This window comes from Enhydra lutris, unplaced genomic scaffold (assembly GCF_002288905.1).
Source record: "Enhydra lutris kenyoni isolate GAN:26980312 unplaced genomic scaffold, ASM228890v2 scaffoldscaffold1, whole genome shotgun sequence".
Classification (NCBI taxonomy): domain Eukaryota; kingdom Metazoa; phylum Chordata; class Mammalia; order Carnivora; family Mustelidae; genus Enhydra; species Enhydra lutris.
In genome coordinates this window covers 105,665,222-105,691,903 of record NW_019154085.1, presented here as the reverse complement: position 1 = coordinate 105,691,903, position 26,682 = coordinate 105,665,222, and the positions used below count along the sequence as shown (strand labels likewise).

Sequence of the window (26,682 nt, the reverse complement as noted above, 5' to 3'; positions counted from 1 at the left end):
AGTTTTGTTTCAATTTCAGTGTCAAGGTGACATTGATCCATTAACAGAAAATAAATGTAGATTTTTTTCAGCTAAAGAATCTAGTCACAGTGCTTGTTTCTGGAGAAATTATTTAGAGCATTTTTAGATTAAGCATAAGTCACAGGAAAGCCTTTATATTGTAATGTCAGTGGATTCTGAAAATCTTTATCCTAAGTGATCACCAGTCTGTGCTTAGACAGAAATAGGAAAAACATACGCTTTTCATAATGTATACATTTTGTGTAGAGCGGTCAACCATTTAATACAGTGCCTGAGATCCTGAGCTCTGGATTCTTACTCTCAGGGCTGCCATCTCCACCTGAACTCACCATGTTAGCTAGAGTAAGTTTTCTGGTTTCCTTGTCTATGAAATGGAGATGATAATAATCTTGCATATGGCTATTGTAAGGATTGAGATTTTTCAGAGAGAGTCCTAAGCCAGTGCTTAGTCTATAATAAGTGCTCGATTATTGTTGGATGTTATTAATGTTATTAATGTAGTTACTGTTTTTGTTATTAGGTGGGTTTGTATCCTTGATTTTTTTGTGGGGGGTGTGCCTCAACTTCACATTAGTGTTTTAACATAATTGACTGTAAATGGTGATAGTTAATAGTTTCTATATATACAAGTGTATTTTTTTTCCCATACAGGTTGAATGTAATTTTTACAAAATTTGATGAAGTCCAAAAATCTGGAAACATGATACAGTCAGCAAACGGTAAGTAGAAAAAGCAGTCTTTCTATTTTTGCCTTTTCAGTTTTAGGTCAGTAATATGCTAGGTCTGAACAGCTGAATTTGATATCTTGAGACAGTGTCTGAAGTCTTACCTCCATGTACCCACTTTCCCAGGCCAGAAACTGTGGTGTTGTTGCCGACTTTCTTTTGGAGCGCACACTGAACTCAGGAGCTTGGAGACCTGGGCAATTCTGACTGTAGCCGCCGCTCTGCTCCTAGTGCAAGTCCTTATAGTCTTTTACCTGTGCTCTCACGGTGGCCTTCTGACCAGCGTCCTTGCTGTTACTCTCCCCAAGTACCTACAGGCTGTTTTTCACACAACAATCAGAATAGTCCTTCCATTTTTATTATTTTTAAGTAAAAAAATTTTTTAAGTAGGTTCCACACCCAATGTGGAACTTGAACTCATGACCCTGGGATTGAGTCTCATGTTCTGTCCACTGTGGCAGCCAGGCACCCCTCAAGTAATCCTTTTCGGATATAACTCTTATGATGTTAATCCCCGGTTCAGAATCCTCCCGAGGTTTTCATCACATGGAGACTGCGGCTCAGTGGCTCACCCTGACCCACCAGGCCCTGCACATGATCTGATGCTGACCACCGTTCTCATGTCATCTGGTGTTCTTCCCCAGGGTTCTCTTGGCTCCCGTCCTGTTGACCTCCTTGCTAATTTTGAACATTCCAAGCTTCTGCTTCAGGGCCTCAGCGCTTATGATTCTTTCTGCTTGAAACATTTGTCCTCGGGGGTCTCTGTGGCTGTCCTCCTCCTCCTCCTCATTCCACCCAGACCTTGGCTGCACACACACCTTATTACCAAGGCCAGCCAGGATAGCACGTCTGACGTTCTAAGAGAACTCTGTGCCTTCATTCTGTTTAATGTTCTTTCTTACTGCGTATCACTGCAAAATAGTTTGTTTATTCATGGGGGCGAGGACATTGTATCATTCCCTTCTTTATCCTGAGTGCCTCAAGAGTCCCTGGCTTGTGGTATAGGTATGCAGTAAATATTGTCAAATAAATAAACAGAATAGTGACTGAGACTTGAATTGTGACTTAATGTTTCTGGTACTTATATTTCTTTTACTGTACTTTGTGATGATGGTTGAGGACAAGTGGTTATTTCTTGTGATTCCAGAAGGTGAAGAAAAGGCAAGTGAATTTGATGCATAAGTGTGTATGAATGTATGAGTAAAGTCCTCACAAAGCAGTTGCCACCAAGAACTTTTTCTAACTTCGGTTTTTGTTTTTTTTTTTTTAAAGATTTTATTTATTTATTTGACAGAGATCACAAGGAGGCAGAGAGGCAGAGAGAGAAGGGGAAGCAGGCTCCCTGCTGAGCAGACACACCCCCCACCCCACCGCCCTCCCTTAATGCAGGGCTGCATCCCAGGTCCCTGAGATCATGACCTGGGCCGAAGTCAGAGGCTTAACCCACTGAGCCACCCAGGCACCCCTTTTTCTAACTTTTGGATACCTCATTGCATCATAGCAATTTCTGAATTGCTAGGGATCTTAGATCACAGCATAGCTGTCAAATTTTGAAAACTTGAAGTCATAATAAAAGTTTTTCACTTGGGGGAATGTCACTGCTACTGCGTAGGGACCGAGCAGGGAACAGGATGTAGATCTTTAAGTCCTCCTCTCCTGTGTACCTGTCATTACCAGTAAGGAATTTGTCTGTATATTATGTTTCTTAGAGACTGATTAAAGAGTTCTACACAAGCTTTCACTAATCCCCCCTTATTTCTCTTCCATATGTTTATAAAAACAGAATACTAAAAGGGCAGAAAAAGTATTTACAGTAATTCTGCTATCACCAGTAAATCAGTGTTCATTTTTTCATACTCACTTAAAATTGATTTGTCTGTCACTGTATAATTTGTATATAATTTTATCATGGCATAACTTCTGTACATTGCCTCCTACTTTTTTTTAAGATTTTATTTTATTTTATTATTATTATTTTTAAAAGATTATTCATTTATTTATTTATCTGACAGAGATCACAAGTAGGCAGAGAGGCAGGCAGAGAGAGAGAGAGAGAGCAGAGAGCCCAATGTGGGGCTCGATCTCAGGACCCTGGGATCATGACCTGAGCTGAAGGCAGAGGCTTTAACCCACTGAGCCACCCAGGCGCCCCCAAGATTTTATTTTTAAGTCGTGTCTGTATCCAACATGGAATTCGATCTTAAAAGCCTGAGATCAAGTAACACACTCTAGTGCCTGAGCCAGCCAGGTGCCCCCTACTTGTATACATACTTTTATATGTGCTTTCCAGTGCATTCCTGGTAGAGTTAGAACCAGAGTCCTAGCCATGGGGGACTTACACTCCTCTGGTGAGCGGTGTTGATGGCGTACATGGGCAAGGCTGCCCAGCCAGTTGCCAGACATGAGCTTTTAATTCTGTGTCTGTGTGAATTTGTGTAGTTGGTGTGGTTTCCCAGTTTAAACCTTGGTACTTGTTGGTACCATGATAAAAAGTACAAGGTAAAGAGGTAGTGGTGGTGGCTGAAAAGTGAGTTTGTGCTTTATAGCCTGTGTTATAAATCATAACTATGAAACAGAATCTCATTATAATACTGGCACTGGGGAGGAGAAACACACCCATGCTGGAGGCCTTACCCAGGAGAGCCTTTGTATACTCTATGAGTTTTAATGAACACGACACACATGATTCAGTCAAGAGCACTAAAATCCTGTGGCTTTGGGTGTGTCACAACAACATTTCATTCTAAACCTTCCATGTGTTGTAAATATTGTCCCTCCATATCCATATATGTCTGTGTATGTGGTAAAGGGGTAGGATTGAGAATGAAGACAGTTCTTTCAGGCATCTGTGTTAAAAATAGCAGATGGCAGGAAATCTTGAATTAAGACTTAACTGGAGGCCTTTAAAATTTCAGCTTTTTGCTGTCTGTATGTAGTATTACTTTTTGATTGTTGGAACCAAAACAGAATCACGTAAAAGGGTATGTATTAAGATTTTAGAATTCTTAATCCAGATAAGTTTGGTCTCTCTATGGTAACTTTGAGAGACTGGTAAGATGTCCAGCAGCTGTCAAAAGAAAACCACCTACTCTCCTGCTTTGCTCAAGTCAGTGAACATTTAGATAGCATAGAGAAACCTCATTTGGAACATAATAAAACCCTCCTCTTTTTGGTTCACTGACTCCCAGTATAACCAGTTTTTGAACCCTGCACGTCAGACCACTGACTGCTCTACTTCTTCTCAGCTCTCCACGCTCTGCTGTCTTCAGTTTGCTGCTTATATAGGTACACTGTGACCTTTCTCAAGTTTCCCGTTAGTTCTTGGAGTTGTCATAGATTTCTCGGCATTTTCTGCATAGACAAATCATCTGCAACTAGGAGTAGTTTTATCTCTCTCAGATTTATGTATTACTTACTTTTTAAAAAGATTTTATTTACTTATTTGTTACAGAGAGAAATCACAAGTAGGCAGAGAGGCAGGCAGAGAGAGGAAGGGAAGAAGGCTCCCTGCTGAGCAGAGAGCCTGATGTGGGGGTTGATCCCAGGACCCTGAGATCATGACCTGAGCTGAAGGCAGAGGCTTAACCCACTGGGCCACCCAGGCGCCCCTACTTCTTTTCTTGCCTTATTGCACTGGCTAGAATTTCCTCTTCTACATAATTAGAGGTGGTGGGAGGAGCCCTCTGGTTCCCAGTCTTAGGTCTTTCACAACTAAGTGTGATGTTAATTGTACGTTTTTTGTAGATCTTCTTTAGCAAAATGTGAGGTAGTTCTCATCTATTCCTTTTTATCTAAATTTTTGTTAGAAGTGAGTGTTGGATTATTTTTGGGGGGGGGCAATTATCAGTGTATTTTAAATATTGAGATAAGTCTATACCAAAAATTTACTTTTTTTAAAGTGTTTAATTTTTTTGTGTGTGTATTCACAAAATTGTGCAATTATCTAATTCCAGGATATTTTTATCACCCCCAAAAAATACCTGTGATCATTAGCACTCCCAATTTCCTTCTCCTCCCAGTCCCTGGCAACCTACTTTGTTTCAAGGGATTTGCCTATTCAGGACATTTTATATAAATGGAATCACACAACATATGGCTTTTTCTGTATGGCTTCTTTCACTTAGCATAATGTTTTCAGGATTCACCCATGGGATAGCATGTATTAGAACTTCATTACTTTTTATAGCTGAATAATATTTCACCATTGTATGGATATACCTCCTTATGTTTACCCACTCATCAGTTCATAGACATTTGAGTTTCTACTTTTTAATTCTTGTGAACAGTGGTACCAGGAATATTTGAAAGTTTTTATGTGGAGATGTTTTCATTTCTCCCGTGTATATACCTTGCAGTAGAATGTTGGCTCCTGTGGTAACTCTGTATTTAACCTTTGCCTAACTGGCACCTTGTTTTCCAAGTGGCTGCACCATTTTACGTTCTCAACGACAATGTATGAAAGTTGTAATTTATTCATATTTACGTCAATACTTGTTATTGTCTGTTTCTTTGATTATAATCATCCTGGTGGGTGTGAAGTGTTGTCATTATGGTTTTGATTTGCATTTCCCTGATGACTAGTGATGTTGAGCATTTTTTCATGTGCTTGTTGGCCATTTTTAAATCCTCTTTAGAAAAATGTCTGTTGAGTTCCTTTGTCCTTTTTTTTTTTTTAAGGTTGTTTGTGTTATTTATTTATTTATTTATAAATTGAAGTATGGTTGGCACACAGTGTTACATTAGTTTCAGGTCCACAGCATAGTGATTCGACAACTCTGATGTTGTAGAGTGGCACCACCATCTGTCACCATACAGCACTTCTACAGTACCATTGACTGTATTCCTTATGCTGTACGTTTCATCCCCATGATTTATTCATTCTATAACTGGGAGCCCGAACCTTCCATTCCCCTTCACCCATTGGCCATTTTCCTACTCCCTGCTCCTCTGGCAACCATCAGTTTGTTCCCTATATGAGTCTGTTTCCTCTCTTTGTTTCTGGGTTCATTCATTTGTTTTGTTTTTAAAATTACACATGTAAGTAAAATCATATGGTATTTGTCTTTCTGATTTGTTTCACTTAACATAATACCCTTTAAGTCCATTCACATTGTTACAAATGATAAGATCTCATTTTTTGTTAAGATTTTACTTATTTGAGAGAGAGAAAGAGAGGGAGCATGAGTGGGGGGGAGGGACAGAGGCAGAGGGAGGAAACAGACCCCACACTGAGCAGGGAGCCTAACGTGGGGCTCAATCCCAGGGCCCTGGGATCTTGACCTGAGCTGAAGGCAGACACTTAACTGACTGAGCCACCCAGGTGCCCAGCTCTCATTCTTTTTTATGGCAGAGTAGACACCCCCACACACCCACCCCATATACCCTCCCCACATGCACACCCACACCCACACATACCCACCATCTTCTTTATCCATTCAACACTTAGGTTGCTTTCATATCTTGGCTATAATGCTACAGTAAACATAGGGGTGCATATATCTTTTTGAATTTTTATATCTTTTTGAATTAGTGTTTTTGTTTTGTCTTGGTAAATACCCAGGAATGGAATTACTAGGGTAATATGGTTATTTCTAATTTTTTGAGGAACCTCCAAATTATTTTCCACAGTGGCTGCACAAATTTACATTCCCATGAACAGTGCACAAGGGTTCCTTCTCTACATATTTGCCAGCACTTGTTATTTCTTATTTTTTTGATTCTATCCATATGACAGGTGTAAGGTGATATCTAATTATGGCTTTGATTTGAGTTTCCCTGATGATCAGTGATGTTGAGCATCTTCTCATGTGTCTCTTGGCATCTCTATGTCTTTGGTAAAATGTCTATTCAGATTCCTGCCCATGTTTTAATTGGATTGTTTGGTGTTTTGGTGTTTAATTGTAAAAGTTATCTATGTATGTGGATATTAATTTTGTATTGAATAAAGCATTTGTAGATATCTTCTCCCATTCAGTAGACTGCCTTTTTGTTTTGTTGATGGTTTCCTTTGCTCTACAAAAGTTTTCTATTTTGATGTAGTACTGATAGTTTATTTTTGCTTTTGTTCCTCTTGTAATCTATGAAAATGTTGCTAAGGTTGATGTCCAGGAAATTACTACCTCTGTTTTCTTTTAAGAGTTTTATAGTTTCAGGTCTCACGTTTAGGTCCTTAATTCATTTTGAGTTTATTTTTGTGTATAGTGTAAAAAAGTGGTTCAGTTTAATTCTTTTGCATGTAGCTCTGCAGTTTTCCCAACAAACATTTATTTTATAGTTTGAAGTTTTTTTTTTTTTTTTTTAAAGATTTGATTTATTTGACAAAGAGAGTCAGAGAGCGCAGGTGGCGGGAGGAGGTGAATGGCAGAGGGAGGAGAAGCCAGGGCCCTGAGATCATGACCTGAGCCAAAGGCAGACAAACTGAACCACTTAGGCACCCCCTGTTGTTTCAAGTTTTTATTTAAGTTATAGTTAGTTAACATACAGTGTAATACTAGTTTCAGAACCAACATTATTTATTGAAAAGACAGTCTTTTCCCCATTGTATAGTCTTGCTTCCTTTGTCATAGATTAATTAACTATATAAACATTGGCTTATGTCTAGGCTCTCTGTTCTGTTCCATTGACCTATATGTCAGTTTTTGTGTTGGTACCATACTGTTTTGACTAGCATGTCTTTATTGTATATCTTGAAATCCGGAATTGTGATACCTCCGGCTTTGTTCTGCTTTTTTTCCTGGTTGGTTCCGCAGTTTACAGTCTTCTGTTCCTCCATACAAATATTAGGGTTCTTACAGTTTTGTGAAAAATTCTACTGGTATTTTGACAGGAGTTGCATTGAATTTATAGATGGCTTTGGGTAATATGGACATTTTAACAATATTAATTCTTCCAGTCCATGAATGAGCATGATACATCTTTTAATTTGATTATATCATCTTCAGTTTCTCTTATCATTGTTTTAGTTTTCAGAGTACAGGTCCTTGTCTCTATAAGCTTATTATTCCTAGGTTGTTTTTTTTTTTTTTTTTTTTTTCTTTTTGGTACAATTGTAAATGGAATTGTTTTCTTAATTTCATTTTTTATTACTTTGTTTTTGGTGTATAGAAGTGCAATAGATTAATGTATTCTGATTTTGTATCCTGCAACCTTTACTGGATTCATTTATAAGTTCTAATAGTTTTTTTAGGGGGGAGGAGAGTCTTCAGAGTTTTCTATGTTTAGTATCACGTCATCTGCAGTTAGTGACAGTTTTACTTCTTCCTTCGCAATTTGGATGCCTTTTATTTTTTTTCCCTGTTGATTGCTGTTCTTTGTCCATTTTTAAATTGGTGTTTGTCTTTTTGTTGTTGAACTGTAAGAATTCTTTATATCTTCTGGACATCGACTCTTACTGGATATATGATTTGCAAATATTTTTCTCTGTTCCATGGGTTGTCTTTTTTTTACTTGGTTGGTATTTAAAAGTTTTTAATTTTTATGAAGTTTGTCACTTTTTTTTGTTGTTACTTATGAACGGTAACCTTCATTTGAGTAAGAAAAGCTCTGGGTTTGAGCTAAGTTGAAAGAAACTATTAATGTAATAACAATACTTGTAGGGAAGAGATGAGTTTCATCGCAGGGTCTGTTTCTTGACATATTCAAAATTAGGTTGTTCTAAGATGTGTAATTGACTATGTTTATGTAACTCATGGGCTTAATTTTTTTTAAGTGCACAATTGTGACTAAAAAACAGTAATGGAAAAGCAGCTGAGTAGCAATTGGAAAGGAGTGTCCTATCTGTAATAGAGCACTTCATCTTTGTAGGATTTTTTTTTGTTGTTGCTAGGTTACCCAAAGGCCTTTCAGCTTTGAATGGCAAGAATATGGGAGTTAAAAATATGTTGTTTTGTAGATGTTTCTTTTTCTTTTTTTCCATCTGCATATAATTAGCAAACCCCTTGAAGCAAAAATTACAGTTTTGCCTTCCATGGGTTTCAAAAAGCAAATTATTTTCTATTTAAGTCTTTCTCTTAATCATGCAGATGTGCTTATGCTCCCAGGAGAATTGGATTTTCAGCATGAAAGAGCCAGTAATTACAGACTAGTCAGTGTCCTTTATCTGCGGCCACTTAATGATCTTTAATTAGATTTGATTGAAGTGAAGCCCATGGACATTAATTTGGTTAAAAATGTGCATGCTTTCGAGTTTCTTGAGCAAAACTAACATGTTTATGAGGAAAGAATGAAAGTTTCATCCTGGTTAAATCTGTGAAAATTCCATAAAAATCCTGTAGCTAAAGAAAGAAAATATTGATTGCTGACAAAACTATAAACTAAATAACATAATTATAAAATTATCAACTCTAATACATGCCTGTATCTAGAGCATCATTTTGCTGCCAAATTGCATTCTGCCTTGTTTTTCTACTAAAAAAATTGTGTAATTTGAAAATGGTAGATGTCATTTCTAAGTTATTAGAAATGAGAAATACTGTGCAAATCTGAAAGTGACTAGACCAGTGTTGTTAGGTAAGGTTTGAATTACTGCCCAGTGTAGCTGGGACAAAGCATTCATTTAAAGGTAAATTGAGTGTCGTCTTTGTCAAGAAGCAAGTCATTATTATCTGTGTAGCCTAAAAACAGTGATTGTGAATAAGTGGATCAGGTGCTGGTAATGGGCTCCCATCCCCTCGCCTGCTTGTTTATTAGACTGTGTATATTTCAAGGTCTGCAGTTCTGGTTTGGTATCTTAGGAAAGTGTTTCCATAGTCACAGATCCAGGGATAATTATGTTAGATTATTTGCTGTCCTAAGGACAAGACCACCTGAAGTAGCCTGGGAGAGACTGTTTCTGACACCAGTTTTAAGTAGGTTAAGCTGCAACTGACAGCTTCATCCTCTGTGTGGAACTGAGCTTGCTTTTTTGACATTATTCTTACTTAAGGTTTATGTTAGGAATGTTCTTCCCTGTTTTTTCAAGGGGAAAAATCAGTCAGTTAAAACTGTTTTTAATACCAGTATTAAAGAAGGCTCTCTTCCATGAGTAAAGTCAGATGGAGAAGGTTCACCTCCCACTCAGTCCCCTTTTAAAAATAATTACTGATATATAGTCCAGGCTTTTATTTTGGAAGAGGGTGGCAGTTGCCATTGGTGCAGATCACACTGAAGAAGGCGTGTGGGTGGGGAGTTGGCTGATGCTTAAGTTGCTGTGAGTAGGTGCAGCTTTCAGAGCAGTGTTTGTATTGTACCAAGATCGTGGATGGTCATGACTACTGGGAAAGGTAGGCTATTCTAATTTATTTTGAAATGCACTTGTAATTATTGCTGGTTTGCTAGGAAATAAGTAACATATTTAAGATATTTTATCGTTGCTTTGATAACTAAAAATTGTGAATGAAACTTAGGAAAAGAATTGCTAGGAGTATTTCCATGGGGGCTGGGAAAAAACTGAGATGTATAGATGCATTAACATTAATGTTGACCTTCAACACTAAGGAGAAAGAGGAAATAGGCACAAGAAGTGACATTAGCTGTGTTTCATCTCGTTTCTTGTGCTTTAAATTTTTCTCTGCAGCTCTTGTATTCACAGTATGTGGGTTATGAAAATAAATTATTTTGCAATTACAAGACATTTGTTACTGAGTGTAAGCTGTCTCCAAAGGAATCTGTCCAGAAATTTCTAAGCTTTTTCAGCAGTGGATAGAAAAGGCATTTAACTCATAGCAGTATAGGGATGCTGCTTCTGTCTGGAGAATCACTGTGTAAGATTTTTCCTTCCCTGTGGACTGGCATTTTAAAAACAAAGAAATGGAACTGAAAAATTACAAAAGAATTGTTTTGCCAAAGTCTTACCGATTAGCCTTCGATCTTTGCATGGAGCTTTGACCCGGGTTTTGGTAGTACTGAAATGATTTTGAAAGAACCCCTCCTGGGCCGCCTGGGTGGCTCAGTTGGTTAAGCAGCTGCCTTCGGCTCAGGTCATGATCCCAGCGTCCTGGGATCAAGTCCCACATCGGGCTCCTTGCTTGTCGGGGAGCCTGCTTCTCCCTCTGCCTCTGCCTGCCATTCTGTCTGCCTGTGCTTGCTCTCTCTCCCTCTCTCTCTCTGACAAATAAATAAAAAAAATCTTAAAAAAAAAAGAAAGAAAGAAAGAACCCCTCCTCCCTGTGAACAGGTTTGTGTTTGAAGAAAGTGCAATAGATGTGATACAGACAACCTGTGTGGCTGCCTCCCCTTCCTGTGGGGTGGTCTTCCTGGCAGGCTTTTAATTTGTTGTCTCTGAAGGATCTTTTCCAAACCTTTCAACTGAAACAGGTATTACACAGAGTAACATTGTGCGGGATAACAAGTGTTCATCTGCCTCCCACTGGGGGAAACTGGCAAACATCCAGCTTATTTGTTCATGTTTATTTTGTAGCGGATTGGCCTGGTCTATCTTAAGCTAACTTGGGTTAAGTTTGCTGCAAATGGTCATGTTGGAAGAAGCCGCATTTCTGCTTGTGATATTTTAAAATTGAGAATTGGAGGTATATAGTGCTGGTGTTCCTTTTTATTTCATCTCTCATTACAGTACTCTGTATTCAGGTTAAGCCGTTGTGGGAAATCAATACCTGGGGAGGAGAGTTGAATAATTCATGTTCTGAAGTGACCTTTTTCAGATCCCTTCGTTTGAGGATTTCAAAGTGTGTTTCTTACAAGTGGCATTTGTGTTACGTTGTTATATTTTGACTTTTTTTTTTTTTTTTTTTTTAAACAGGGCAAAGTAATTGTGGGAGTTGACGGTGTCCATGTCAAAGCCTGTGGATCAGAGTTTAAAATAGACCTTTTGCTCAGGAATTTCCTTTCAAGTTGCCTACCTTGTTAGCCACTGTTACCTAAAATGCAGCCTCCTAAGCATTGGTACCTTTTATCCTAAGGAACTGCAAATACAGTAGGAAACAAGGATTACAAGCTGCTTCTTGGAGCATTGGCTTGTTTGAATCTTCCTCTCTTGGTCCACAAGGAATAAAGGGCCCATGAGCAACCTGTAAAATAGAAAACCAGCCATTTTACCACAATGGTGTATCGAGTATTTTAGTATTTCCAGAGCACTTTCCTGAAGGTTTTTGGTTATTTTTATGACTTTTCACAGCACTTCCTTAAGGAGTGTTAGGCATAGTAGCTTTCTGACGTGGACACAGGGGGTTTCAGGTTTGCTGTAATTGGCTTGGTGGCTGGACTGAGCACAGAGCCCAAATTTTGCCTTCTTAGACCAGCCCTCCTCCTGGCAAGCTCAGTGCTTCTTCCCCGCCGCCGTTAGGATAAGCCGTTGGGTCTGGTTTTTTCTTTGATTCTCAAATTGGGCTATTTTTAGTATTTGTCTTTGGGACTGATTTAAAAATGAAAGCATTCAAGGAGACATTAAAACAGGGCTTACAAGTTTTAGATGCCCTTGAAATAGGATATTCCCAGTCAGTTGTTTGCCCGGCGAGGGGCTGAAGGAGGTAATTCCAAGAGATGGAATTATACTATGAACATGGTGAGTTTGTTTTTCAAAGCACTTTGGTATTGCTCGTGGATGTGTGTGTGGGGGTGGGGGCAGTGTAGGAAAGGATGGACAAGTGCCTCATATGGAGAGCTGAGAAACCCAAGATTTTGATTGTAGGCCTCTGACTACTCAGAGTTAAATTTTTAAAATTGGGTTGCAGGGAGAAAGACTAATATGAGGTGGCCAATTTTAACCTTTCCAAATATAACAAGATTTAAACCAACCCTTTTTATCTCTTGGCATTTAATAAAACCAGGACTTTAGCACCAGTAAAGAAAAATAAGATGTAATTTAGGGTAAAGGATAGTCCTGTAAGTGAAAAAAATATAGATCTGTGAGAAATTTACAAGTTTTCCCTTGTAGTTCTTTGATGCAGACTAGTGTGAATCATCAAAAGTGTCCCTAGTCCTAAGTGGTTTTGAGGACTGCTGGCCTAGGTGACTGGATTGGAAATGCACAAATGACTTTGAGGCAGGCATGAGTCAGCATGTGGACATGGGAACCCCTCAGACCGAGTGTCGGTGTTGTGCCCGAAGGAGCACTGCTACCTGGGGTAGGCTACCTGTTGGTCAGCCTCTATTTCCTCCTGTGAGTGGGGATGACAATTCCTGCACCACTGGGAGGAGAAAGTGAGACAGTGTATGTAGATAATTCGGCGTAGGACCTTGCCCATAGATACTGTCCTATGTGATAGAGGGACACGGTTCACTGTGGTAGCATCTGCTGATATGATGGAAGTTAGGAGTTGGACTTAGGTTTAAAATGATATGATTGGGGGCACCTGGGTGGCTCAGTGGGTTAAGCCTCTGCCTTGGGCTCAGGTCATGATCTCAGGGTCCTGGGATCCAGCCCCGCATTGGGCTCTCTGTTCAGCAGGGAGCCTGCTTCTCCTTCTCCCTCTGCCTGCCTCACTGCCTACTTGTGATCTCTGTCAAATAAATAAATAAAATCTTTAAAAAAAATGATATGATTGATCTTTTTGCACAGATATGGAAACTCTCTTTAAGAAAAACAGGATGCAAAATTAGATATAGAATAATATCCCTTAAAAAGAAACTGCTACCCATGGGGTGCCTGGGTGGCTCAGACGGTTAAGCTTCTGCCTTTGGCTCAGGTCCTGGTTTTGGGGTCTTAGGATTGAGTCCTGCATCGATCTTTCTCCTCAGTGGGGAGCCTGCTTCTCCCTCTCTCTTCCTCTGCCTACCACTCTGCCTGCCTGCGCGTGCTCTCTCTGTCAAATAAAGAAAGAAAATCTTAAAAACAAAAACAGAAACAAAAACAAAAAAAAACAAAGGAAAAGCAACTGCTACCCAGTGCCCAGATCTTGGTTTCCACGAGCACTAGGGCTCTCTGGGCAAATGGCCGATTCTAGGGCCGGAGCAGAGACGTGCAAGATAGGCCTCTGTTGCATGTTGGAGCACCAGAAAGTAAGAAAGGACTCCAAAGGCAAAGGAAAATGATGACGGGGTTACGACAGAATGACCCAGGAGTCAACTGAGCGATTTCCAGTGGCCACAGCTTTAACATCAAGCAATGAAATAAGGTGGTATTGGATTGTAACCCACAGTATAAAATAAATATTGATGAGTCCATACTGATAACGATGAATGATTGAATAAATATGTAAATGGAGGAGAGAGAAATCGCTCCAGATCATTCATGTAGCTACTCTACCCCAGAGGCAGCCTAACGTCCCACTCTGTGTGTGATGTGCGCAGTGACTTCCTTCTGGAGAGTACAGCATGGACAAGCGGGGGGAGAGGAACTTTACAGTGGGGAAAACTGGCCAGCACCGCCTCAGCCGGGTGATCGGGGTCAACATCAACAGCCTTGTTGAGAGAATGGCATTTTACCTCTGTGGTCTTCCTCCCTAAAACCCATAAGCTAAGCTGTCTAAATATGAGCAAAGCCTCAGTTAAACCCAATTTGAAAGATATGCTATAAACTGCAGAATTAGTACTGCTCAAAACTGTCACGGTCGTGGGGCCTGGGTGGCTCAGTCAGTTAATCGTCTGATTATGGCTCAGGTCATGATTTCAGGGTCCTGGGATGGAGCCCCACATCAGGCTCCCTGGTTAGCGGGAGTCTGCTTCTCCCTCCCTCTCTGCCCCTGCCCCCTGCTTGTACTTGTACACTCTTGGGTTCTCTCTCGCTCTCTCTCTAGCGTGCTCTCTCTCAAATAAAATAAAATCTAAAAAACAAAAACCTGTCAAGGTCATGTAAAATAAGGAAGGTCATGGAAACTGTGATAACCTAGAGGCACTTAGGGACAAATGATGACTAAAGGTAGGTAGGATCGTGGTACAGATAAAGGACAGTAGGAAAACAGTAAGGAACTTGGAATAAATTATGGGTTTGTGTTAATAATAGTGTATCAGTATTGATTTACTAGTTATAATAAATACACTAGTGTTAGGTGTTAATAATAGGAAGATTGAAGGTGGGGTATTGGGACCTCTCTTTTCTTCAACTCTGAAATAGTCCCAATTATAAACAACAAACCAGAAATGAGTAAAGGAGTTGAAAAAGGAAGCTTTTTGTTCTTATTTTGCTTTCTTCTGGTGACATTTGAGTTATTTAACCTGCTTATACATGTGTTAATTTTGTTCTCTGAAAAGGTTACATAATTTATCTGGGCAGTAGAATTAATTGCTTTTTATTATGTTTCTAATGTTCTGTGTATTTAAAATACTTAATGCCATTTATTAAAGATAAAATTGGAGGCAAAGAGAACCAGTTATAGAGGACTATTTCGGTAACAGCAATCTGCCTAAGAGGTGAGGAAGACCTGAATTGGGACAGCCTCAGTGGGACCAGAGAGGGAGTACGATGAGAGACAGTTGGAGGCAGCTCTGGTCGTACTTGGTGATTATTTGGGTTGTGGGCGGGGAGGACACTGCAGGAGATGGTGAGGGCGTAGGAAAAGCTGAGAAGAATTCCGTATTTTGGCTTGACTCACTGGGTGGGTGGTGATAGGACTAGCAGAAGGAGGAGACTTGGAGGGTGGCAGGTTTTGAGGGTAGGGAGATGATTATAGTTTTGGACATTTCAACTTAGAATTTTGATTTGTATGTGGGTTTGATTCAAGTGGGTTTGTGTCTTGGAGTAGACATGGGGTTGGTATTGAGAGTAAGATTAGAATGTGGGTGTTTATTCTCAACTGTCTTATTTCTCTGCCTTCTTATGCAGAAGTATAATCATACTTTTGCCTCTCTCCTTTGGATTCTTGAGAATTAAGTCATTACAGCAGGGGATGGTCGATTTGAAGGATTATCGCACAAGAGGCAGGTAGCTCTTGGGGCAGTCACATTGTTATGAGAAACTTTTCCAAATTTGGGTGTGAATTTTTCCAGCTGACTCACTTTTGTGCCTTCGTGTGGTCGTAGAGAAGAATTGGGTCACGATTGGCACAGCAGTCATTAAAGTGACATTTCCGTTGAGAGTGCAAGGTGTAGAATCTGGTATCTGACATTTATTACATTTATTGCCCTTTTAGGGCAAGTTCACAAGTGAAGTAAGTAACTGGTTGAGAGAAGAAAAGAATGTTTAAACAGTGAAAAGATACACTGTGATTTTTATTACTGTGACACTCAGAAATTAAAGTTGTTGAAATACTAATTGTTGATTCATAGAAGTTCCCTTTCAGCATTCATCACCAACATATAGACTGTTCACAGTCCTTAGAGTTGCTTAGAACTTTCCTAAGCGATAGTAAAAATTTAAGTCTAGGATATTCACTTAAACATCTGCCCTGTACCTTTTGAATAACTTTTATGGGAAATAAGTAACAATTTATTTATTTTAAAGATCTTTATTTGTGAGTGAGCACAGAGAGGAGGGGCAGAGGGAGAGGGAGAGAGAGTCTCAAGCGGACTGCAGGCTGAGTGTAGAGCCTGGCTTAGGGCTCGATCCCATGACCCTGACATCCTGGCCTAAGCTGAAACCAAGAGTCAGATGCTCATCTGACTGCGCGACCCAGGCACTCCAGGAATAAGTAACAATTTAAATGTCCTACTTTTCTCTAGCTTACTACTGCATAGAAGTTTGGGGTTATTATTACAGTTCCATTAACGATGACCAGTTCCTGGTAGGCACGGTGGGGTACCGACGTGCGTAGAGGCACCAGTCTAAGCAAGTGCCAGCCTTTTTGGTTCGTGGTCTTCAGGTACGTTGTTCCTTCCCGTGGGAATACACCTGACTCATCATACCTGACTTACCTCTCGGTTTGCCAGCATCATTTTTCAGGATGCACAGATTTCCCCCAGGAATGCCTTCTCTGGACCTGTGGAGCCTCTAGGAGTTTGCTTTCCAGAGGTTCTCCGTGCAGCTTGTCTGGCAGCTCTGAGAGGAGGGATGAGACTGTCTTTTTCTCTGAGTTGTCAGCACCCAAGCTCAGGGCCTGGCACAGAATGAGCATTTTAAAAACATCTTCTGAACACACAAATAAAAGTTGTGTGAATAATCTTCATGGTACAGATGAGAAACAGGCTCAGAGAAGTTCAGTAACTTGTCTAAACTAAGAAACGTTCCCAGGATTTTTGAAGCCTGGAGAGTTTTTTGAAGTCTGTGTATGTTTCACTGCTCTCCATGCTGCCTCCCAAGGTTAGAGTCCCATGTGGGAGATTGAGCTCCAATTATTGTTTAATTTCCTTCGGGAAACTGTACACTATCTAATTGATTTACCCCCAGTGCTAGAGCTGCCAGACCCTTTATTCAGCATGAATGAGTGTAGCCCTGAGATGAGGAGGCTTTCACTGGTCCGCCCCCCATGATGTGCATGCGCACAGAGGCTGCTCCCAGCTTCCCCCTCCCCGCCATAACCTGACCATGCTGCAGGCGACTGCTTATGTATGATGTCCCATCTGGCCCGATGCCCAATCATTGAGAACATATCTACCCAGTGACCTTCAGAATGAGCAGGATTGGTAAACCAGGCAGATGCAAAGTTATTGTAACTTTGTTAGAATGGGTTTCGTGGAGTCTTCTTATAACCAGGTTCAGGGTTGAATAGGTGTATACATTTGATTTTTTAAAAAAATGAAATTGGGAAAAAAACCGCAATTGAAAGTCCCTCTTTTTAATCTTAAAATTAATTTTTAGCGTCTTTAGTTTACTTGGGTTTATTTGTACAGAGATGAAAACTGTGCTTTATACCGTAGTCACTTACCTGCAGTTCAGGCCACAATAAGCATAGGCCTGTGGCCTTGAGGCTGGGCCTAGGCATCAGAAATTCATGGCACATTTTCAAAGAGGAAGAGTAACTTCCTGGTAGGGCCCCTTTTCCTGCTAAAAGAGTGACCTCTACCCTGGTGCTTAATCAAAGGCATTCCTTTGCTTCATTGTTCATGGTAAATTGGACCCTTCCTCCTACATTTTCTTCCCTCCTACTCTTGAATTCCCCGTCCATGACAGAGATGCCTGAGTAATGCTCCTCACCCTTGTAAATGAGCCATATGCCTTTGGTGAAAGCCTTACAGAGTGATTTTGGCCTTCCCTGAACCACCCTGTCCACACTGTCACTCACCACCCCCTGTGAAATTTTGCCTTCTTCTGTTCCAGGACGCTGTTCTTTTCCCGCATCCCCCTCTTCGCAGATTTGTGTTAACTCTTTGTACCAGAAGTTCCCTGTGGGCAGTTAGCATGCATGTGTTCTTACTGTATTCCCCGGGCCTAGCAAAATGCCTGAAAGCTAGTAGATCCTCATGTGTTTATTAAATGAATAGACAAAGGAAGGAGGTATTTATCCAAGACAGGTGGCAACTAGCCTGCTGCTGCTCCTTCTATAAATTACCTTGGCTGTTCTTCCTGCAAGCAAGTTAATGGTTTGCTCCTGAACTTAGAGGTACTGAAAGGGAATCTCTTGGCTCCTTTCCATTCCATTTTCATTCCGTCCCTTTCTGCCTCTTGTCTTCCCCCCTCCCCAGCATTTCCTCATGTAACTTTCCCTTTTCTCCTCCACCTACCTTAAGGAGCCCATTACCTACTGGAAGAGAATCCCAGCCTCTTAGGTCAGAGCATGGTTTTGAGCTGGACTGAGGGTGTCTAATGGTGTCCAGGACCTTAGCCCCATCTGGTATGCTCAGAAGTGCCCTGCAGGGTCATGTTTGTACGCAACAAGGCTGATTTTGACAGGCAGACGGGAGGATAGGATGGGAGTGCTCATAAATTGGGTGGGAAATACTGGTCCTCTTCGGCATATATTGGACAATATGATTATTATACAGGGAGTGCTGTGGGAAGCCATTACAAAGGTAATAGTGAGTGGGTCTCAGTGGTTGGCCGAGAAAATGGGCATGTGGAGTGTGGTGCACTCACTTGACCTTACGCTTAGGGCTAGAAAATAAGCAGTTGATCAGTGTGAAAGGATAGCTATTGAACAAATAACGTCAGTTATTTATATGCCTGTAATTTACAAAAAACTAAGGATATCCTGTACCTCATGACCTATAAAACTATTTACCTGCATTTTCTCTCCTTAAAAATACACTTGCGGGGCACCTGGGTGGCTCAGTGGGTTAAAGCCTCTGCCTTCAGCTCAGGTCATGATCTCAGGATCCCGGGATCAAGGCCCGCATCGGACTCTCTATCCGGGCGCTGAGCCTGCTCCTCCCCCCCCCCCCCCCCCCCCCCCACCCCCCCCCCCCCCCCCCGCCTCCCTCTCTGCCTACTTGTGATCTCTGTCAAGTAAATAAATAAAATCTTTAAAAAAAAAAAAAAAAGACACTTGCTCACCACCTCCTGATACTGATACCTTCCCTAAGCTTTCCTTTGCTTGCTTCCTGTTTGTAGTCTGCTGCTGTGTGGCCTCTACACATGGCCCTGCATCAGAATGTCTTAGAACCTCTCTGCTGCCAGATACTCAATCTGGATCATTCTCTAGACAAATAACAGCAACAGACCTGAGTGTCATTGGCAATTAATGGTAACCCGAATGTAATTAAAAGAATTTTAGAAAGCTAACTACTTTGAAATTTTGAAACGAGTTATTCTTGACATATTACTTTTTGCTTTGTAATTATATAAATAATTACAGCAGTATGAACGCCAGGTAGCTGTTAGAGCAGGCTCAGTAAAAGACACAACTGCCTCCGCAGTAGGTTTGTTGGAAGCTTGTGTGTGTTAAAGTTATCCAAAGCCCTGTTTTTTATGGACATAGAAAACCACTGTAATATGACTTCTAACTTTTCAAATTGCAAGATTGAAATTATTCAGATTTGAATCAACATTGGACTGAAGAAAGAAACTGTAATAGTTGGAGAAGATACAACAGACCCAAACTCTTGATGCATTTACTTAGAGATATTTAATAGGAAAGAGCTCTTTTTCTTAAAACAAGACTATAATGATTTCTTCACCGTGGTGAACTTTTCCTTAGGCTCTCTTTTTGAGCTCTCCTGAGCTTGACTGATCTGTTCTGTAGGATTCAGTGTAGCTTTTGATAATCTTGTTTCCGAGGTGAAAAGCCTGAGAAGTTGCTAAAGACTCAGAGAATATGAGTCAGTAGTGACTTGATTAAATTCACTTTCTGTCAGGCTCTGGGCAGGGGCTTAAAGCAGGATACAGAAAGGCCTGAGGGCTTTCATCTCTGAATACCTTTGACATCTAGAGTAAAGTTATACATATGACCACTTAAGCCTCCTCTCCCCTCCTACTCTTCCTCCAGCTACTAAAGTTTGGCTTAGGTGACTACTAGAGGGGCAAGAGGCTGGTCCCAGCTCTGTGAACCTGGCAGGCAGAGGAAGCAGGAGAAGTTCTTTTGGGGAAGGTTTCTCTCTGCTTTTGTCTACCCTGGATCTTTCCAGAGTTTAAGGCACTAACACACACATGTCTGGGAATGATGGTCCTCTACAGCACGTAAAACCAGGTTTTCAATCTGCCCGAGAATCCTGGCTCACCCGAAGATGTTAATACGGAGTCAGGTCAAGTGTTCACAGAGCTTAGTGGCTTGCTGTTCCAGCAGTAAGGGTAGCTTATTCCCATCTTCCCTAATTTCCCCTCTGGGGATGTCTTTGATGCTCAGGATATTAACAGTCTCTTTGTGTTCCCTTCCTTTTGGTTTGGTTCCCGGGGTGAGTTTATAGTCTTTGTGAAGTGTGTTGGGAGATATTCTTCCTCAAGATTGATCTGTACCTGATTATTGCTGTGTTGCCGTAGGTTCTTTTATCTGGGGAAGGTATAGTATTAACAGGGTTTTCATTTAAATTAGGCTTTCGGATTGGTCAAGAGATACTAAGTTCAGTAACCCTAACCGTGGGGCACGACTGGGGTCCTTTGCCTTCAATCCTCTGCTCCTTGGTACGCAAGATAGGGTCAGTCTCAGAGTAGTGGGGCTTCTGAACCCTGGACTATGCAGGAAGCATCTGGCTCATTGGTTCATTATTCCTGTTGGAAATTCCTTGCCTGTCCTACATCTGCCCAGGAGTCGTCTTTGGAATTTGTTCTCACTGTATATTCACTGAGCATGGTAATCCGAAGGGTTTCTGAATGATGTCAGGCATGTGCACATTGAAAACATCTCCCATCCTCGGTCATTGTTGAGTCCCTCGAGACTGGACACGAGTAATAGAATGACTCATGTCGCAGGGTTCGTAGGCGGGCACAGTGGATCCTTTCTGAGTTTATTTGGCCCTGTTCTGTTTTCTCTTGTTCTGTATTTGTTTGGAGATCCTGTTGATTCCTTTAGCAAAACATCACACTGACTCATAACAGCTGCTGGTTTTGTGTGTCTGTTCCCTGAGCTGGACTGTGAGCTCTAGAGTGAGAACCATGACTTTTCCGTCTCCATTTCAGCTCCCAGCAGAGTGCCTGGCACACAGTCGTGCTTGATAAGTAAGTGCTGAAGAGCTGAAGGAAGGAGGATGCAGGTGCTGTGTTCTCTGTATTCAGAAGAGGCATCCCCTCCAGGGGCCTACAGTGAGAGGAGGCTGATGCTTCTGGGCATCCATCCAGTTTCATTCTAGAAGTGACAGAGGGATTACTTCGAGACCAAACCACCTCTCAGCTGACCCTGTGCCCTAGACTTGATCTTCTAAATTACAAAGAGGCAATTTTAAAAAATTGATACCACTTAGCAGAGGCATAGCCCTAATTTACCTTTCTTTTCTCTTCCTTATAAACGCCTAATTTCTTTCCTGTGACCCTGACAAGACTGCTGTTGAGACTGTTCCCAAGGCATCTTGACCGGCGGGCAGCTGGATCTCTTGCTTTTGGAGCCAGCTCTAGGGAAGGTGGTTTGACCGGGCCTTCCCTTTCTCAGAAATGCTCATGCAGTTTTTCTCTGCTGTATAACCTGCATTGTTGTATGCCTCTTAAGAGCATTTTTAAAAAAATCTTCTCCTGGGGGCACTTGGGTGGCTCAGTTAGTTAGGTGTCTGACTCTTGGTTTTGGTTGTGATCTCGTGGGTTGGGAGGTGAAGCCGACGTCAAGCTTCCTACGCATTTAGGGACTCTGCTTGAGAGATCTCCATCTGCTTCTGCCCCGCCGCCCCCCACCGCGTGCCCCCCCAGTCTCTCTCTCTCAAATAAGTAAATCTTTTTAAAATGTCTACTCCTGGGGCGCCCGGCTGGCTAAGTTGGAAGAGCAACTCTTGATCTTGGGGATTGTGGTTTGAGACCCACATTGGGTGTAGAGATTACTTAAGTAAATACGTAACTTAAAAAAAAAAAAAATCTGGGGCGCCTGGGTGGCTCAGTGGGTTAAAGCCTCTGCCTTCAGCTCAGGTCATGATCCCAGGGTCCTGGGATCGAGCCCCGAATCGGGCTCTCTGCTCAGCGGGGAGCCTGCTTCCCCCCCTCCTCTATCTGCCTGCCTCTCTGCCCACTTGTGATCTGTCAAATAAATAAATAAAATCTTAAAAAAAAACCCAAAAACAAAAAAACCCAATCTGTTCCCGGTTCTTCGGCCCCATCCACATATGTTTGAAGGGCTGGCTCCTTGTACTCGCGGCACAACACAAAAGTGGTGTACATACTTGCCATTTGCTGCGGGCCCATAGTTTTTCTGTCTTTACATATATCGTGTGATCTTTAATCTAGGAGGAGATCTTTAATCTAGCACAGAGATACTCTGGGTTGCAAGTGCAGGGAAACAAATCCCACTGTGAATGGGGAAGGGAAGTCACTGGCTCCTGGGACTGGGTGTTGGGGAGGTTTCACTGTGGTCTCTGGGGCGCATGCGTGGTGTTGCCCTTCCTGCTCTCTCTCCATCTCTTGCTCTGTTTCCTTCTGGTTTGCTTCCCTCCACGTGGTTGGCTCCAGCACTTCTGGGCTTGCAGCTACACGGCCCCAGTTCAGAAGAGATTGGCTTCAGAATTAATTACTGCTATGGCCAGAGCGGAGTCCTGAAGCTTTGGCCACGCCTGGGTTCGCCCATTCCCCGAGGCAGCGCTGAGGTCACTCCTAGAGGGAGTGGAGACGGCTGGTCACCCAAGCCTGGCTCTTTGCTCTCAGTGCAAGATGGGGTTGGGTCGAGCAGGAAACACTTTGGATGCTCGCCGTAGGTGGGCACTATTACCCCTTTTCTTCTACAGGTAGGAAAACAGAAGTGTATTTCCATTTTCTTTCTAAACCTTGAGGTTAGTCTTAATGAAAAAGTGCAGGCCTGTGACTGCTGGCCCTGCCTTTGGGCAGGCTCACTGCCAGCCCTGCCTTTCCTCTCCCACAAAATCATCCTTGGGCCTCTCTGTTGTTCGTATACGTACTTCTCTTCTGAGCTGGCTCATTGTTACCTGCTCATAAACCAGAGAGCGGTGGTCAAAACCCTTTCTGTCTGAAAGAAGGAATGAGCGTTGATCTGCACCTGCAGAAGGCGCTTGTCACTTCCTCCCCAACGTGCACGATTCGCTCCCACCGGGGCCTCTAAGAAACAGGTACCAGTGGAGGTTTGCCTCATGGCCTCCTTACCCTTGGTTTCCCTCTCCAGTTTCTGATAGTGCTGTCCTTTCCTGTCTTCTCCCCCTTTTAGCTCCCTTTGGAAAGGAGGAGTTAAACTAAATGAATTTTTGCCTCTCTGTCCTGTCTCTTCTCACTTTATCTGCACTAAGGGTGTCATGGCTGAGATAATCTTAAATGCCAGCAGAGCTTTCTGGCAGCAAATTCTTGGCTAAAGGAGTAGAAAGGGATCCCTCACTGTAACGCTTGATGGTGTTTCAGGTTCGCCTTTCCTGTGGTGGCGAGGGGATTACCGGTGCCGAAGGGGCAGGAGTAGCACTTGGTGTGGCCCCTCCGTAGCTTCCATTGTGGATTTCCATTTTATACTGTGAAATAGGCCAACATTTCCAGCCAGGCTAAAGCTTGTTATATCCCTTGCACTCTGACAAAAGCATTTCTTAATTTTATTAATGGTGGAGGAGAATGGGACTCTTGGTTCAGGATATGGATATTGAAGGGTGTTCTTACAGAGCATCATTAAAGGACTGATCCTGCTTGATGCTGATTCATATTAGCTGAACTTGTGAGGGGATACACCTATGCCACCCTGCATATTTTGAAGAAGGAATACAGAAACTAAGAAGGGAGGCAGTCGTTTGCCCTGCTACCCCACTCAGACAGTGTGGCTTGCACTTCCGTGCCTCTCTCGGCACCGTCCAACTTTGCTTAAAATTAAAAGCCAGTGAGGACAAATGGGCAAGAACTGTAGTTTGGCTAGTGAGAAAAGTAACTTTATATACATCTCCAGATCCATGAACATGGGATGTGTTTTCATTTATTAGGTCTTTAATTTTTCTTAACAATGTTATGTAGTTTTCAGCCTACACCTCTTAATGCTGCTGTCGATTGAATTGTTTTCTTAACTTCATTTTTGGATCATTCATTGGTGATGTATAGAAATACAATTGATTTTTCTGTATTGGTTTTATATCTTCTTACCTTGCTGAACTTATTTATTAGTTCTAATAGTTTTTAAATAAATTCTTTACAACTTTCTACATATAAGATTATGCCATCTGTGAACAGAGACAGTTTCAGTTTTTCTATCTTATCTTGATTTTTTTTTTCCTTCTTTACTAATTGCCTTGGCTAGAACCTCTAGTATAGTGTTGAGTAAGAGTGGCAAGAGCAAGCATCTTGTCTTGTTCTGATATTAAGGGTAAAGCATCAATTCTGTTGCCATTAGATATGATGTTAATAGTATGTTCTTTATGAGTTCCCTTCTAATATCTGTTGTGTTTTTAGCATGATTTTGTTTTGATTATTGGCCAGTACTTTGCTGCATCTGTTGAGCATGTTGTTGTCTTTTATTCCATTATTAGAATGTATTAAATTAATTAATTTTTGTAATTAAACCAACATTACATTCCTGGGATAAGTCCCACTTGGCCATGATGATAACTCTTTGTATTGTTGCTGGATTTGGTTTGCCTCATATTTTGTTGAGGATTTTTATGTGTATGTTTGTAAGAGATACTTATTAATGATTCTGTGTTTAAGAAATTATCTTGAGTAATTTTCTTAAATAAGCAAACATCTGTTATAAGAAATAAATAATGCACAGAAAGCACTTAACTTAGTACAGTGCTCAGCCCATAGTAAGTGGCCAGTTTATGCAGATTGCCTTTTAAAAAATATTATTATTATCATGACTCAGATTAGAGGATCTTAAGTCGGGCAGACATGGACTTGAATCTTGGCTTCTTCCACCTTCTAGTTAACCTCATGTCTTCGGGCCCTGGGTATTATACCTAGACGTGATAAGTATTTTCCACCTTTAAGAGTGGAGTTTTCAGGAGGATTTGATGAGCATATGCAGAGCACCAAACACAGGTTCTGGCACATAGTTACAGGGTGGGATGAGGTGAAAGACACACTTCTGGCCATGTAGCACGGAGAGGGGCACAAGTCGGCTCTTTCTGGATGGAGCTGGGCAAGAATTCAGAGGGGCGGCCAGCAGTAGACTAATGTTTTCAGGAGTAAACAGGAATATGTTGGGCATATCAGGCAAGACTGCGGAAAGTAAAGCCTTGGATCTGTGAACAATTAAAAGGAAGAAATTTGGGGATATTTACGAAAGCTGCCAGCCTTTGGGCTTATTATCATGTCTCTGTGCAGCCTCTTTGGGGAATGCTAATTATATTCTGGTTACTAAGCTGCCACATTACTAACTCCCTTGGAGGAGTATTTTGGTAACAGGGGAGTGGGTGAATCTGCAAGCCTCTTGGGAATATCTGCTTCCACAAAGTGACCCTAATGCAGTGAAACAGAGAGTTAGTTGTCTTTGCTTTAGAAAATGAGACATTTCCTCCCCATTGCCACTAGTCAAACCCTGCCTTAGGAGAAAAGAGAGGAAAAGCTTTGTGGTTTAGGTTCTTGCCTTCCTGGCAGATGGACAACGGAACAGACATTTCTTAGTTTCTGTGACATTTTGTTTGTCCTCATGGATGACTCTATACGTTTTCTAAATGGACAGTGTAATCCAAGTCTTGCAATACCAGGTTCTAGAAACCAAACTTGAAGACTTGTTTTTTTTTGTTTTTTTTTGTTTTAAGATTTTTTTCATTTATTTGCTAGAGAGCAAGAGCACAAGTGAGCAAGAGTACAATCAGAGGGAGCAATAGGCAGAGGGAGAAGCAGGCTCCCTGCTGAGCAAGGAGTCCGATGTGTTGCAGGACTCAGTCCCAGGACCCTGGGATCATGGCCTGAGCCAAAGGCAGACGCTTAACCTACTGAGCCACCCAGGTGTCCCGAAGTCTTGTCTTTAGACTGATCTGTTTCTCTACGATCCCTGGACCCAAACCTGTAGTCATGGTGGTATATATAATGGTCTTTCTGATCTTTTTTGGGGGAAAGATTATTTATTTATTTGAGAGAAAGAGAATGTGTATGTGAGTTGGGGGAGGGGCAAAGGGAGAGAATCTTCAAGCAGATCCCCCACTCAGCACCATATCCAACGTGGGGTTCGATCTCAGGATCTCACAGCCCATGAGATCACTGCCTAAGCCAAATCTGAGAGTCAGACATGTAACCGACTGAGCCACCCAAGTCACCCCTCTAATCATATTTGACCCATAGAATGTGTCTGTGGCTTTCTGCTTTATGTCCTTCCCTGTTTGGCTTGGTTAAAATTCAGTTCTGAGGCCTCTGGGGCCCTGCGAGGGCTTGTTCAGGGAATTCAGGGCCTGAGTCAGTTGAGGCTGATGGACTGCTTCTGCCCTCCGGGCTGGCCATGGTCACTCTCTAGCCTCCACTCAGCACCTTTTCCATAGTTCAAGACTTGTGCAAGACACATTCACAGGCCTGCTTAGAATTCTGCTGGTTTGCTTTTGGGTCCACGGATGACTGTGTTTGTTCTCTGGCCTTTGGTTTCTTCAAAGGGTCCAATCTCTTCTGTGTTTTAAAATGTCTTTTGTATCTGTAGCCCTTTTCAGCATGCTGTTTTGCTGTTTTCACGCCACTGTGCCTACTAACTGGGTTGCCAGGAATGAGTTGATGGAG

General features: G+C 41.7%; 1 protein-coding gene across 3 annotated transcripts in view; it reads left to right on the top strand.

The window, feature by feature from the left end:
• Positions 1-26,682, top strand: part of LOC111146794 (CLIP-associating protein 1) — a 264,703-nt gene that overhangs the window by 112,018 nt on the left and 126,003 nt on the right. For all 3 annotated transcript variants that reach the window (XM_022502657.1, XM_022502594.1, XM_022502516.1), the window contains exon 8: positions 673-740. In XM_022502657.1, the coding sequence (XP_022358365.1) occupies positions 673-740 (68 nt within the window). The remainder of the gene's footprint in view (positions 1-672; positions 741-26,682) is intronic.